The sequence below is a fragment of the Coturnix japonica genome, chromosome 8 (assembly GCF_054131305.1).
Source record: "Coturnix japonica strain WE chromosome 8, WE-NBRP24, whole genome shotgun sequence".
Lineage (NCBI taxonomy): Eukaryota > Metazoa > Chordata > Aves > Galliformes > Phasianidae > Coturnix > Coturnix japonica.
Genome location: NC_140670.1, coordinates 21307292 through 21321225, shown reverse-complemented (window position 1 = coordinate 21321225; position 13934 = coordinate 21307292). Strand labels below are relative to the sequence as shown.

Genomic DNA, 13934 nt, shown 5'->3' with positions numbered 1-13934 from the left:
GCTATAGATCCAGGATTACTTGTGCTTCTGGGAGGTGGTCACAGCAAAGGCTCCATCTCAGTTCTCGCAGGTAAGAGAAAAGCCCTTGCAAGGCATGACTGAGATGGGCAAAGCAGATGCAGAGCCAGTGAGAGCCACAGGACAGGCACCACAGAAGGCTCCTACTCCATCCCCTCCATCCCAGGACCTGCTGCACTGCAGGGGACATGCTGTGTGAGGTGCTTGCAGGAAAGAAAGGAGGATTCCAGGCTGGATATTAACAGGAGGTGTTTGTCACACGTTATTTATTCTCACTCACACACACACACACACACACACCTGTAGCAGTCACCCCATCGCCTTCCTTTAGGCACAGGAGGACAGGGCTTGGGCCAGGAGTCCACAGGGGTCGCTTCCTCAGGAGGCTGCACTCACAAAGTCCCTGTCCTCCAGTGCCTGAATGCCTCAGGTTATCACCAGTCCTGTCCACAGGCAGGTGGATGCACAGAGCACCACCCACAGCTCCTCAAGGGCGACGCTCCTTCATCCGGTTCTTGCGGCCAGCCTTGGCCCCTCGCTGGGCACCCTTCATGAGGCCCTTGAACTGGCCCTGCATTTTTGCCTGCTTCCTGGAGGGAGGAAGGAGCAGGGAGACAGATTAACATGGGTACAAGGCACAGCCAGCCCTCAGACCACAAAAAATGGTAACAACAATGTGCAGGACCAGACTCAGGATATCCCCCCCTCCCTATACCATGCCCTTCCTGCTCAGTCCCACCTTTTGTTGAGTTTAGCTCTGTTCAGGGGGATGTAGGCATAGGGATCGAGCTGGCCCTTCTTCTTCACATCACCTTTCCCTTTCTGTAGGAGATACCAAGATGAAGCATAAAGGGAGATGTGAGTGTCCCATTCTGGACAGCCCTGGTACAGTCACACCAAGGACTATGCTGCAGTGGGGTGCCAGCTGAGCACGTGGCTCCCAGGACAAATCTCCCACCCAAATGATGCTGCTGCACCAAGCACATGGTGTGAGTGGTGAGCAGGAACTGCCAGGCAGGCTGGAAATATTAATGAGTACTAAGCATTGAGCAACTTCTTTTGGAGCACAGATGCCCCCCAGCACTTCCTTGCCCCTGAGACCAGCAGAAATCCTGCCCCAGCAGAGCCAAGACATCTCCCCCCAAAACCCTGCCACCTCTTGTGTGCTCACCTTGGATCTGTACTCTGCACCAAAGGCTGGCTTCTTGTCTAGTGGCCGGTGGATCCCAGAGCCTCCAGCTAGAAAAAGGGTGTGTGGTGGGAAAGGGGAGCCAGGGCCAGGCTCCCAGCTTCCATAGTTTGGGAGCTGTTCCTGTTTCTGCCTCCAGCACAGAACTCAGAGCCAGCCACCCTAGAACAGCCCAACCTGTTCTGGCACCTGCAGAGTGGGCACAGGCATGACATGCAATTACCTCTGTATTGAGAGTAGTTCCCAGTCTCTGGTTCATCATCATCTGGCTCTTCTCTGAACCAGCGCTTCTGGCTTTTCTTCTGCAGAAGAAAGATATTGGGTCACTGTGGCTAGCTTGTCCTTACAGCAATGTCCTTCCATAGACACACAGCCTCCTGCTTCCTTCCATGGGGTCCAGAGACCTTCCACACCCACCACACACCCTCCATCCCACTGCAGCCTCATGCCCCACTCCAAGCAGCTCCTAGGTAGAGCCAGGCATCCCACATTTCCCCTGTGCCCCATACTCACACTACGAAGGCCCACTTCTTCCAGCACGTCTGCCACCTCCTCGTCCACTCCTGGGGCACAGGACAAGGCAGTCAGTACAAGATGCTAGCAGAGATGCCTAGCACTGTGCCAGCCTCCAGGACAGGGTGCCCCCCCCCAGGCTCGCCCTGGCAAAGCACTGTGCCTGCTGACAGAACCACACCAATGCCTGCCACTTCTAACCACAATTCCCCAAGTCTGCACATACAGATGGGCAGGAAGAAAATTGTACCATGTGTCAGAGCACGTCCTGTCAGACAGTACCTTTGTTTTCATTGTTGTCCATCTCCTCCTCCTCATCATGGATGATCAGACGCCCATCCTCAGACACCTGGAAGTCGTGCTTCACTCCTCTGGACCTCTTCAGGTTTGGCTCGGTGGCTACACACAGAGACAGGTCAGGGCCTGGGGAAGGACCCGCTCCCCAGTCAGCAGTACCCCACTACAAAGGCTCTGGTGCTCACCCAGCACTCGCTGTGACACATTGGGGTCCAGGAAGTTGAGAGGCTCATCCTCTTCCCCTTCTTTCAGCCATGCCTGGCCCTTCTGCCGTGCTTGTTTTTTCCGCCCCTTGCCCCGCCGCCATTCCTCTTCTTCCTCCTCTTCCTCTTCCGAGTCTGCCAGGATCTCCTCCATGCTGGGCACAAGGCAGAGAGCACAAGGTAGACAGAGCAAGGCAGAGATGCAAGCCCCACCCTGCCCACAGCACGAGCCAATGCCAGTGATGTCCTCAGCATCTCTACAGATGCTGGCCAAGCAGATCCAGCACCAGGCCCTCTGCTGAGGCTTCACCCCAGCCCATCTCTACCTGTCTCCCTTGGGCTGGGCCGGTGCCTCCTCCTCCTCCTCCTCTGCAGCTGCTTGCTTCAAGGCACGCTGCTTGCGGCTGCGAGCTTCAGCCTTGCGGATGTTCACCAGGACCTTGTGGAACTCAGCTGGCAGCAGCCCCTGCACCAGCTCGAAGCTGGGGGGGACACAAAGCCATCAGTTCCTGCAGTGCAAGAACTCCCGCAGTGCTCAGCACTGCTCCCAGCAGCCCCGGCTCACCCAAATTTGCGGATGAATTTGGTGAAGAGGTTTCTCAGCTTCATGCGGAAGTGACGCCTCATGTCATCTGAAAGGTTGCCTACAGCCTCCAGCTGCCAGCACAGACAGAACTCTGAGCTCAGAGACCCCTGTCTTGGTCTCTTACCTTCTCCTGAATCCCCACCCCTCCACCTCCCTGCATCACTCACACCTATCCCATAGCAGCACAGCTGTACCCTGCCGCCATGCGTGGTGCTCTCACCATGGTCTGGACGTGCTTTGCCAGCACTGTGGTGTCAACCAGAAACAGCATGACTTTGAGGAAGCCCAGGGCAGCCTTCACCACATCACGCGTGCGAGAGCCCAGCAGCAGGCAGATGTTCTGCAGCAGCTGCTCCACCACGCTCAGTTCCATGTGATCTGCAATGCAGCAGCACAGTGTGCACTGGTGGGCACAGCCCTGTCCTGCTGCCTGGCAGTGCTGTGCCCCATATTGTCCCTGCAGCTTCCACTTACCTTTAAACTCAAAGAACAGGCGTGTGAGTGCCAGCACCGTGCAGCTGATCATGGTGACTGAACCCGTCAGCCCCGCGTAGATCAAGAGCAGGAACCGCTCCATAGCCTCTGCAAGAGGGGACAGCTCAGGACATGGGGCAGGTATAGGTCTGACCCCCTGGATGAGAGCAGTGATGGAGCTGAGCAACAGCTGCTTACCTTGGGGAGTGGGCCCAAAGCGGATGAAGGCATGTCCCATCTCCACCAGCAGCATGAAGGCATTCTTGCGGGCTCCCACTGACACCTCTTTGGTGCACAGGATGACCTGGAGGCACAGAGCACGTCACAACCCAATGGCCACCCCTGAGCGTGCACCCGAGTCCCACACTCACCTCTGGGACCAGGGCAGTGACGAAGGGCTCATGCTTGGCTGAGAGCTGCTTCACAATGTGGAACAGGCACTTCAGCCGGGGCTGAGGAGAGAAAGAGCCCAGCACTGTCAGATGCAAAGACACAGCCCTACCCCCGCCCCGCAGCAGCCCTCACTCTCACCCTCTTGGCTGGGGATGCTGCGCTCTTGAGTGAATCCAGCAGCACTGCCTGCAACTGTTCCAGATGTGAGTGGACAAAGGCCTGGCACGGGGCATGTGGGGCAGCACATACTTCCTCCAGCACACGATATGCCTTCTTCTGCATGCTGTGGTCCTTGCTCTGCAGGGACAAGCAGTGACACTGCAGTCAGGGTGGTCCTTGGCCCACTGAGATGCCCCGTTGTGCTGCTAGGGCTGGGAGCAAACCAACCTGGAGAGAAGGCTGGATAGTCTGATACAGGGAGTCCAGGGCCTCCTCGCTGGCATAGGGAGACATTGCCACCACCAGGTCCAGGATGGAGAGCCTGCAGCAAATTGGGATAATGAGGGAGATAGGCAGAGGGCCATCAACATTCCCCAACCAAGCTTAAGACTCAAGCTAGGTGCTCTGTTTGATGCAAGAGAATGATGTATCCTGCAGCTTGAGTGCTGCACGGTAGGAGTGAGCCAACAGGTTCACCCATCAGTATCAGCCCCTGGGTGTTACCTGGCAAACTCTGAGCTCTCAGGACCGGTCAGCTTCTCACTGGCTTTCTGCAGGAACCCACACACCATCTGCAAGGCAGGCACAGAGTTAGTAAGGCTGCCCCTCCCGCCCCTATGCACATATGGGGTCAAGCTGCAGGCTCTGCAGCTGGCTCAGCAAGACCTTCTAATGCCAGGAGAAAACAGCTGTGGCCAGCAGAGTCTGCCCCATCTCCCCACATACTCACCTGTGGGTCCGTGATGGTCAGGTAGGCACGCACAGTGTCCAGCACGGAGCGGCGCTGCCCGCTGCTGCCTCCATCCTCCTCAGGCTGGCTATACACATTGAATAGGATGGGCAGGAAATTTTTGGCAAAACGACCCACTTCTGCTCGCTCTGCATCTGGAGAGAGAAAGACAAGGGGGTGTGCATCAGCATCACACCCCACACCTGCCCTCAGTGGGTCACTGTGGGGAACAGGGACAGCCCCCCTTGCCATGGCAGTGTCCAACCCCCACCTGTCCCACAGCCGTGGTGGATGAGGGTGCGCAGAGCCTGGCACACGGTGGGGCGGAGGTCCGGGCGCTCACTGATGGCCATGCCCAGGGTGCGTGCCAGCCCCTTGAAGGCCTCCACCACATCTGTGGGGCGGGTGCAGAAGCCAGGCAGTAGTGTCCATACCTGGAAGCAAAGGAGTCAGTGGGAGGCCAGGACACCTAGGCTAGCACTGCAGATAGGCAATGACAGGGGTGGTGGGCACTGTGTTACCTGCCACTGCAGTGTGTCGTAGATCTTGGACTCCAGGCTCTTCCCAGCCTGGGCAAATTCCAAGGCTGCAAAAGAGAAGGCAGAAATGAACAGAACAGCAGAGATGGCTCTGCCCTGAGGAACAGAGCACCTGCAGAGCACCCAGCACTAAGTACCCAGAGCCCCACCAGCCACTGCTCCTCACCTCTGCTCTTTAGAGTGGCTGCCAAGGGCAGGAAGTAGCTGGTGAAGAAGCCAAGCCGTGCACCTTGCACGTGGTCCCGCAGCACAGGCAGCAGCCAGCTGCGGGGGAAATCCAGCGTCTCCCTGCAGAGGGAGCACAAGGTCAGGGGAGCATCAGACTTTGGGCATGGGGCACAGCCCCAGAGCTGGGCACAGTGAGACTCTAGGCAGCCTTCATAGCAGCTGAGGCTGGAAGCTACACAAGGTGCCTGCTGTGATCAAGCAAACAGGCACTGGCTGATAGAAAAAAACAATCTATCTGCCAGAGATAAGCATTCTCTACTGCTGGACCCCCAACCAGCCCAGGGCCATGCTCACTCCTTGCCGTCGATCTGCAGTGGCACGGCTTCCAGCAGCACTTCAGGGCCCATGGCACCCACGGCAGCCCCCACTGCCCGGTCCACCTCAGCAGTATAGGGGAAGTGCGGAGAGAGGCGCAGGTCACACAGGGACTGCAGGCACTGCGGGGACAGACAGGAGGCTGAGCAAGGAGCCAGCCGAGCACACTGGCCCTGCAGCCTCCCCATCTCACTCACCTTCCTCATGATGGGATAGCACTGCTTCCCACACACCTCGAAGAAAACCTCCAGTACTTGCAGCACGCCATCCCATGCTGCATGGAAACGGTATGTTAGGCCTTCCTCCACCGACCTGGCAAGGAGAGGTAGGTGATGACAGGGACCAAGCCAGACCCACGGGGACAGCCTTCCTCATGCCCCACTGTTCCTCACCTGAACATCTTGCACAGATAGGAACCAGGGGCTGGGGCAGATGCAGAGACATTGCCCAGTTCATCCATGTGAGGAGCAATGCACTCGTTCAGGAGGGTCTGCAAACAGGGAAACAGTTTGGTGCTGAGCTGCGGATATGACAGCCCAAGGCAGGACAGAGGGGCTGGACGCAATACAGTGCAGCCCCATGTGCCCAGGCAGATCCCAGCCTGGCCACAGCAAGGACATAGGCAACGTGCACTTGGTACCTCAAGGGTCTGTGCTGCAGCTGCCACCACCTGTGAGTGTGGGGACAGGAAGCAATTCATGGTGGCCGAGAAGAGACGGGGCAGGTGAGCCCAGCACAGGTCCTTCTGCAGTCTGGAGAAGGGACAGAACAACGGTGAGAGACTGAGCTCAGTCTCCCCCCTGCCCAGCGCCAGCCTCTCCCCACCTGCCCAGGTTGATGTGTGCCTTCTCCATGGTAGCCAGCCAGGTGAGCAGCGGCTGCAGGTCGTTGGCATTGGGCACGTAGTCATACAGCGCCTAGGGAAGAAAAATGGTGCTGAAGACAGTGGTGCCAGTATAGCCCCATCCCTCCCTACCCATCCCTGCACTCACGGTGATGATCTGGGCGTTGAGCTCGGCTGGCATGCAGGACGTTCTGGGCTGAGCACTGAACAGGCTATGGAAAGCCTGCATGGCACACGCTGTCACCAGCTGCAAGGACATGTGGTCAGGAGAAACAGAACCTCTGTGCTTTGCAGTCCTACCCCAAAGAGTGCTCTACCCAACCCACAGGGACAACCCATCTCCAGTGGAGCTCCCCATCTATGTCCCCCTCCTTCTACAGCAGCCAGCCAGCCGGCTCTGCCTGGGATGCTCTGATTTCAGGTCCTGCAGATTCCCAACAGAGCAGCCTGATGCCTTCCAGAGCTGAGGTGGAGGCACTGGCACAAGCACTATGTGCAAGGACACAGTGGAACTGACCACATGGCTGAGGGTCATGACTCTGAGCAGGGTCTCACAGCACGTCTTCAGCACAGCCGCAGGGAAGCAGGGCAGCAGGTCCCGCAGGAGGGCCAGCACATGCAGTGTGGTGGTAGCCTCCTTGGTGCCTGGTGGAGCAGAGCAGCACCCATACTTGTAACAACAGCCTTGAGCAAAGACCCCATGTCAGAGCTGGGGTGAACTGAAGCCCCGCTCTGGGAAGAAGAGAACAGACAGACGACTGAAAGCTCTCCTAAACTCTTGCAAGACCTCTCTCCCTGCTGTCCCTACCTACCTCCAGCTTTTTCAATCTCCTGCACGCAGAACTTGGCACTGGAGGGCGCCGCAGGATGGTGCTCAGGAGCCTCATCTCCAAACATGAACTCGCTCCCCCTCAGGACTGAGCACACACCGTGCTGAGCTGCTTTCCGAACCTGGGGGTGGATGAATATGGGGGCATAGAAACCATATGCACAGGGAGCACAGCCAGCCCCAGAACCAAGCCCTGGAACAGCACCCACATGTGCTGAAAACCCACCTTGGGTTTGGTATGAACGCAGAAGCTCAGCAAGCCGTGGTAGACCTGGAGGGTGACAGGGTAGCTCCAGGCTGCCAAATCCTGTTTTCGCAGCAGAGTGGCCAGGCATGAGAGGACCTACAAGGGGACAGCAAGGATACTGGTATTACCTTACTGAGACCACCCTCAGTCCACCAGAGAGGCTGCCCCTCCCTGCAACTCACCCATCGCAGTGCAGAGGTGGAGCCGCTGCAGGCCTGTGAGGATATGATACTCATGAAGGCTTTTGAAGCATCTGAAAACTTCTTTATGAGTACCGGGCTGGGGACTCTGTGGGGAAAAGGGTTAAATGGCAGGCAGTCACACAGGGACTGGCACACACAGCCTGTCCCTCAGACTGTGCCAGACCCCATCCTGCCGGGGCAGATCTCCCCACTCTCTGCCCTGCTCACCGCTTCAAGACAAGGTTGAGCAAGTAGGCAACGGCAGCCACCGACTCAGGGGAATCCACCGCCTCCAGCGTGGTCATCTGGAATACAGGAGGGGTTTGCAGCAGGAGAATTTGCAGCAGACCAGCCTTTCCCAAAGCTTTGGGGAAGGGGGCAGAGAAACAAAGGGCAACTCAACAGCATCTCTGCCGGAGGATGCTCAAAGCCTCCAACACAAGCAGAGCACCATCAAACTGCGGCAGTCACTCACCAGCGCAGCAAAATACTCAGTCTCAGTCTCTTTTCCCCCCTGCGAGCGAATCACATCAGTCACAGCTGCCAGCACGGCACAGATCTGTCACGACAGCGAGCAGAGCCCTCAGCATCCTCGGATTGTTGCCCCAGGAGCCCAGAGCCAGCCCTGATCCTGCTGGTACCTCTTTGTGTGCGGCAGAGTTGGACTCCCAGAAGCGCTGCACTTTGCTGAAGGTGACGTTGGTGCAGTCGCTCAGCCCGCTCAGGAAGGTGCCCGACGACCTCTCGGTGGCGGCCTCGCCGGCATCACCCTCCTCCATGGGCAGCTGAGAGCTGCCGCTCGGCCGCTCCACACACAGCGATCCTGACTGCAGCTCATTGTGCAGCTTCACCGCGTCCACCGTCAGGTTGCTTTTCTCTGCCGGGTGAGAAGCCCCACGGTCAGGCTGTCCCGTATCACCACCACCCTCTGCTCCCGGTATGAGGCACGGACATCGCTCCTCCCATGGGATTAGCACGGAGCAGCGTGGCACTGAGGTTCGGATGTGACTCAGTGCACAGCGGGGCCGGCCCATGCAGTGCTGCCCATATAACTGTGTGCCCATCGCGGCCGGGGCCTCGATGCAGCGACTGGCAGCCAGGAGCGGCAGGACCCCGCTGAGCTTTAAGGCCTTTCACAACCCTGCGCCCCCCCCCTGTGTTCCATGTTCCACGTCCCACGTCGCCCCCCGGCCCGGTTCCGCTCACCGGCCGGCCGGCTGTAGAAGCGGCTTCTCGCGGCCAGGCGGTGCCGCCGTGTCTCGGGGTTACAATCGCTGCTGTGCCCCTTCCTCCATCGCCGCACCTTGGCGGCGGTTCCTGCCCGCAGTCTCCCGCACCGCGCCATGCCGGTCCCGGCTCCACGTGCCGCCCCTTCCCGCCGTACTTCCGCTTCCGGCGCCCGCCGCCATTTGCAGTGAGGGCAGCGACGCCCGCACCGCGGTGACGTCACCGCCCGAAGGTCGCGCCGCCCTTCGCGGCCCCGCCATGCGCTACGTGCGCCGCCGCCCGCCGCCTCCCTCGGGCTGCGCATGCGCGTCTCGCACTGCCCGGCGCGGGGCGGCGTGGGGCGGGTCAGTTGCGTGCGGCGGCGGCAGCGGGAGGAGCGCGGCGATTGTAGGGCTGCAGCTGCCATGGCCGCGTACCGCCTCGTGCTCGTCCGACACGGCGAGAGCGCGTGGAACCTGGAGAACCGCTTCTGCGGCTGGTACGACGCCGACCTCAGCCCCGCCGGGCAGCAGGAGGCGAGGCGCGGCGGAGAGGCCCTGCGAGGTACCGGCGGGTGGGGGGGGCTGCGGCGGCCATTACGGGTGTCGGTCATTTCATTACGGGTGTCTGTCGGTCATTACGGGTGTCGGTCATTACGGGTGTCTGTCGGTCATTACGGGTGTCTGTCGGTCATTACGGGTGTCTGTCGGTCATCTCGGTGTCGGTGCGGACCGGCCGTGCCCGTTATGTAACGGCGCGGTACTGAGCGGCCTCTGACCCCCCCCCCACCCCCGCTCTCCTCAGACGCCGGCTATGAGTTCGATATCTGCTTCACGTCGGTGCAGAAGCGGGCCATCCGCACCCTATGGAACGTGCTGGACGCCATCGACCAGATGTGGCTGCCCGTGGTGCGGACGTGGCGCCTCAACGAGCGGCACTACGGGGCCCTGACCGGCCTCAACAAGGCCGAGACGGCCGCCAAGCACGGCGAGGCCCAGGTGAAGATCTGGAGGCGCTCCTTCGACATCCCCCCGCCGCCCATGCAGTCGGACCACCCCTTCTTCACCGCCATCAGCAAGGTAAGGGGCTGCTAGGAGCATGGGGAGCCTTGTGCCGTGGGCCTCCCACGCTGCCCTTTGCTCTCCGGTTGCAGCATCGGTGACAGGAGCTGGACCGAGGCCATGCTGTGCTCTCCCTGCAGGGGATGAACCCCAAGGGATGGCACGGAGTCAAGGGGAGATGTTAATCATTAGTCCTGCAGTCAGACCTTGGGTGTTTGCTCGGCAGCAGGCACCGTGCTATTGCCCCCAGGCAGGGCTGGTAGTTGGAGGCAAATCCCAGCACACTTTTCTCGTGGGTGCGCAGCTAAAAGCCAGTTTCACTCCTGTTCTCCGTCACCATTCTCAGCACTCAGCCCCTGGTGCCTCATTTCTGTGCTGTGCCGCTGTAGCCCCTCGGGGTGCTGGGCTGTGGTGCAGGTGTGGTGGTGTTCCTGCAGGATCGTCGCTATGCTGATCTGACTGAGGACCAGCTGCCCACGTGTGAGAGCCTGAAGGACACCATCGCCCGGGCCCTGCCCTTCTGGAATGAGGAAATTGTCCCGCAGATCAAAGAAGGCAAGAGAGTCCTTATCGCAGCCCATGGCAACAGCCTGCGGGGGATTGTCAAGCACTTGGAAGGTACGGCAGCTCTGCGTGCTGCTCAGGATCCCCCACTGACCTTGCTCTATACATGCAGAGCTCTCCCTTGCCCTCCCTTTGAGTATCCGTTCTCTGTTTGCAGGCATGTCCGAAGAGGCCATCATGGAGCTGAACCTGCCCACTGGAATCCCAATTGTGTACGAATTAGACAAGAACCTGAAGCCTGTCAAGCCCATGCAGTTCCTAGGAGATGCGGAGACGGTGCGCAAGGCCATGGAGGCTGTTGCTGCTCAGGGCAAAGTCAAGAAATGAGGCCAGGTGCGCAGAGTTAGCAAGTAGATGAGTCCCCTCCGTCCCCATCCCTCTGTGCACACCCCACAGATGTAGAAACTTGGAGCTGCTCCCCAGGGTTAGGCCCCTTCCCTTTGCACCAGGCTCACCTCTGCGGGCAGCCTGGGAGCTGGGGGGTAAGGGGCTGTGTGCACAGGGGTCTGGTGTGAAAGGGAGTACTCGCTCTGCCAGGCAGCAACTGCAGCCCTATATTGTTTTGTTCCCAGCCCTTGGGGGGATGCTCTCAAGCAATCTTTTGCCATGCCTGGCTTCTCTTGCTTCCCTGGCAGCTCTTGTCACTGTTACCGTAGTTTTGTTGCTTGGTTTAGTTATTTCAGAAGCACAACAGGAGCAGTGGGACACAGGCAGGAAGGGGCAGTGATCAAGATGGGTGCCCAGGTCCCCTCGTGGCTGTGTGGTTTTTACTAGGACACTTAGACACCAAATGTGTTGTACTGTGGTGCACGCTCCTGTGTGTAGTACAGCACCCAGTAGTAGTACCTGCAAACCCCAACCCAGCTCCACTGCTTTAACTTATTGCTTTTGGACAAGGGAAGGAGCGTGTTGTCTGGGATCTGTATTTGCCATGTGCTTCCTCCAGCCAAAGCCAACTTTAGTCCTGCATCATGGAGGTGGTTAGATGCCATTGTGTACCCATCCCACAAACGTCTACTTGGCACTGTCACTGTAGCCTCCCCCACTGCTGCTGTAGTGAGTCTGGGCTTGCACTGGGTCAATCTAACTGTCCAGCGGTAGCAGTTGTCTTGTTCCAGTTCAATAAAAGATGAATATGCAATAATTAAATGTCAGCATTTCCTTGTGCCACTGCGCCACGTGGAGCTCCCACTTTGCCTAGCACCGCATTTCCTGCACTACCACGTGTCTGTGATGCGCAAGTTGCTGCTGACTCGTGGGTGCAGAAGGTGCTCAGACTGCACAGCAAAGCACAGTTCTGCAATCCTCGCTGCAAAGAGTGATTCACTGCAGTGCTTTATGGGCTCTGGGCTGTGCCACACCTCTGCCTAACAAAGGGCATGTATGGCCTGAGGTGATAAGCCATCCTGGGGGTGAGCACAGCAGCCATAGATGGTGCTATGTACCACTAAGCCTCAAAGCCTCGCTGCTCCCCAGGACAGGAACAGACTTTCTCACCCCCACACTGATGGGAGAAACAGCCCCCTCCAGCAGCTCCAGAGCAGAAGGGCTACAGGCAGCCAGAGCAACCCCTGCAGGCAGTGACAGCAGAACACAGAGCTCTCAAAAAAAACACGTTTATTTATTACTTACAGCACAAATACAAAACCCATCCTGCTGTTCCACTTGAGGCAGCAGGAGCTGCATGGAAGATGCTGGACCCCACCATAGCAGCTCTCTTTCCTGGGGCCCCCGTACTCCTGAGGAGGCTGCTATGTCTGCAGGAACTGTGGCTGCACACGGGCCACCTTACGGAAGTCCTTGGTGTGCGTCTGTGGGCACTGCATCTCACACCAGCTGATAGGCACCATCTGCACCCCTGCGGGCACCCCCAGTTAGCAGATCCCTTCCTGCTCTGTCACATTGCCCAGCCCCAGCAGCCCAAAGCCTCCTCGTGCAGCCCCTGAGGCTCAGCAGTGGGAGGAAAGGAGGGTGTTTGCTCCCCATGCTGCACTGGCTGTTCCTCACATGGAGATGAGGATTCCTACCTGCGTCGCTGCGTGCCACCACCACACCCAGCTCGTTCTCTGCCGTGCTCAGCAGGTAGTTGGACTGTGCATCCCCCAGCGAGATCTGTTTGGGTTTGTGTTAAGGGAAAGACTCCCTGCCTCTATAGCCCAGCACAAACCTTCCAGGCCCGTGGGCCCTCCCACTGCGATGGGAAAGGATACGACTTCGGCCAGGACTATGTCACCGGGGCGGAAACTCTTGTAGACTTCTACCTACGTGGGAGGGAGTGGACAGGAGTGCATGGAGAGCGCAGGTACTGCTCGATAGGCACCCCATGGGCAGCAGCACGAGGGGAGCTGGACAGGGGGAAGCTGTAACAGCACTGTACCCAGCAGTGCCCCGCTGACCTTATCCTTTTCAGTAGCTCGAATGTCTTCCCTCCTAGAAAAGCAGACACAGGAATGTGATACCAGAGAGAGCCAGGAGGAGCTGCCCCGGCCTCCCTGGACGGCAGCCAGGCCTCGCTAGATGCGTCCACGCAGCTGTCCTCGCAGCAGGCAGGCACCGCGCAGTGTGCCCCCTGCCCTTTCCCTACCGTATGGTGCCACGGAAGGTGGATTTCAGCGGCGTGGAGCCAACGTACAGGATGTTCACTTTGGCAAAACGGGAGTTGATGCTGCACACCTGCACCAACGGGCGGCGGGCACTCAGCGCCCGCGCAGCGTGGGCCGGGCCGGGCCGGGCGGCTCCTTGAGTGTCCGCCGCCGTCCGTCTGGAGCTCCGTAAGCCGAGCACACGGCCCGGCCGCGGGGACACGCGGGGACGGCGGCACCCACCTTACACGTCACCACGGAGCCCACGTCGGGCAGCAGCTGCGCCTCCGCGTCCCGCACCACCGACACCACGGGCAGCTGCGGGGCACAGACAGACACATAGACACACACACAGATAGATACATAGACACACACAGATAGACACATAGACACACAGATAGATACACACACAGACAGACACACACACACACACACCCGGTCTCAGCCCGGTCCCGCCCCGTTCCCCGCCGTGCTCTCACCGCCCCGTCCCGCTCGCAGCGCCGCACGCATCCGGTCAGCGCAGCGAAGATGTTGCCGTTCCGCACGTAGGTGCCGCTCCCCGCCGCGTTGCCGTCCGCTCCGCACAGCCGTTCTCCTGCGGGTCGCTCGCTCAGCACCGGTCCCGCACTTACCGGCCCGTCCCCCCCCCGCCGCCCGGCCCGCACTTACCGGGCACGCAGTACCGAGCCGGCGGCGCCATGTTCAGCGTCGCGCGTGAGCCCGCAAAGAACCCTCCTCCTATTGGCTCTCAGCGGCGGGGCCGCGATGTAAGCGG

At 59.4% G+C, this 13934-nt stretch overlaps 3 protein-coding genes across 3 annotated transcripts; 1 reads left to right on the top strand and 2 right to left on the bottom strand.

Annotated features, from left to right (window-relative positions):
- Nucleotides 1-256: 256 nt before the first annotated feature.
- On the bottom strand, nt 257-9128 carry RRP12 (ribosomal RNA processing 12 homolog). The gene is made up of 34 exons (XM_015866988.3): nt 8953-9128; nt 8388-8623; nt 8222-8305; nt 7975-8051; nt 7747-7852; nt 7544-7660; nt 7301-7439; nt 7006-7133; nt 6637-6735; nt 6470-6561; nt 6285-6396; nt 6037-6134; nt 5842-5956; nt 5624-5766; nt 5268-5389; nt 5084-5148; nt 4834-4996; nt 4563-4717; nt 4337-4404; nt 4061-4154; nt 3812-3970; nt 3652-3732; nt 3479-3584; nt 3281-3388; nt 3027-3184; nt 2786-2877; nt 2547-2702; nt 2203-2375; nt 2003-2119; nt 1721-1770; nt 1431-1509; nt 1190-1257; nt 758-840; nt 257-608 (listed from the first exon to the last, which is right to left on the bottom strand). Exons 1-34 carry the CDS (start codon nt 9089-9091, stop codon nt 506-508), a joined length of 3885 nt encoding a protein of 1294 aa, XP_015722474.2. The 5' UTR covers nt 9092-9128; the 3' UTR covers nt 257-505.
- Nucleotides 9129-9320: 192 nt separating this feature from the next.
- On the top strand, nt 9321-11726 carry PGAM1 (phosphoglycerate mutase 1). The gene is made up of 4 exons (XM_015867007.2): nt 9321-9516; nt 9757-10031; nt 10451-10631; nt 10735-11726. The coding sequence occupies exons 1-4, from the start codon at nt 9378-9380 to the stop codon at nt 10902-10904; spliced, it is 765 nt and encodes a 254-aa protein (XP_015722493.2). The 5' UTR covers nt 9321-9377; the 3' UTR covers nt 10905-11726.
- Nucleotides 11727-12177: 451 nt separating this feature from the next.
- Nucleotides 12178-13875, bottom strand: EXOSC1 (exosome component 1). The gene is made up of 8 exons (XM_015867008.2): nt 13829-13875; nt 13639-13754; nt 13403-13477; nt 13162-13250; nt 12974-13007; nt 12788-12838; nt 12605-12689; nt 12178-12435 (listed from the first exon to the last, which is right to left on the bottom strand). The coding sequence occupies exons 1-8, from the start codon at nt 13857-13859 to the stop codon at nt 12329-12331; spliced, it is 588 nt and encodes a 195-aa protein (XP_015722494.2). The 5' UTR covers nt 13860-13875; the 3' UTR covers nt 12178-12328.
- Between the last annotated feature and the right edge of the window lie 59 nt (nt 13876-13934).

Bases quoted from the DNA above. Each gene is read 5' to 3' on its own strand.
- EXOSC1 (XM_015867008.2), bottom strand. From the start codon at position 13,859: ATGGCGCCGCCGGCTCGGTACTGCGTGCCCG. The intron at 13,478-13,638 runs GTGAGAGCACGG...TGTGCCCCGCAG, and splicing joins GCTGCGAGCGGGACGGGGCG to CTGCCCGTGGTGTCGGTGGT. The intron at 12,436-12,604 runs GTAGGAATCCTC...GGGTGCCCGCAG, and splicing joins GGTGGCACGCAGCGACGCAG to GGGTGCAGATGGTGCCTATC.
- PGAM1 (XM_015867007.2), top strand. From the start codon at position 9,378: ATGGCCGCGTACCGCCTCGTGCTCGTCCGACACGGCGAGAGCGCGTGG. The intron at 9,517-9,756 runs GTACCGGCGGGT...CGCTCTCCTCAG, and splicing joins CGGCGGAGAGGCCCTGCGAG to ACGCCGGCTATGAGTTCGAT. The intron at 10,632-10,734 runs GTACGGCAGCTC...CTCTGTTTGCAG, and splicing joins GATTGTCAAGCACTTGGAAG to GCATGTCCGAAGAGGCCATC.
- RRP12 (XM_015866988.3), bottom strand. From the start codon at position 9,091: ATGGCGCGGTGCGGGAGACTGCGGGCAGGAACCGCCGCCAAGGTGCGG. The intron at 7,134-7,300 runs GTAGGTAGGGAC...CTGCTCCACCAG, and splicing joins GGAGATTGAAAAAGCTGGAG to GCACCAAGGAGGCTACCACC. The intron at 4,997-5,083 runs GTAACACAGTGC...CTTTGCTTCCAG, and splicing joins ACGACACACTGCAGTGGCAG to GTATGGACACTACTGCCTGG.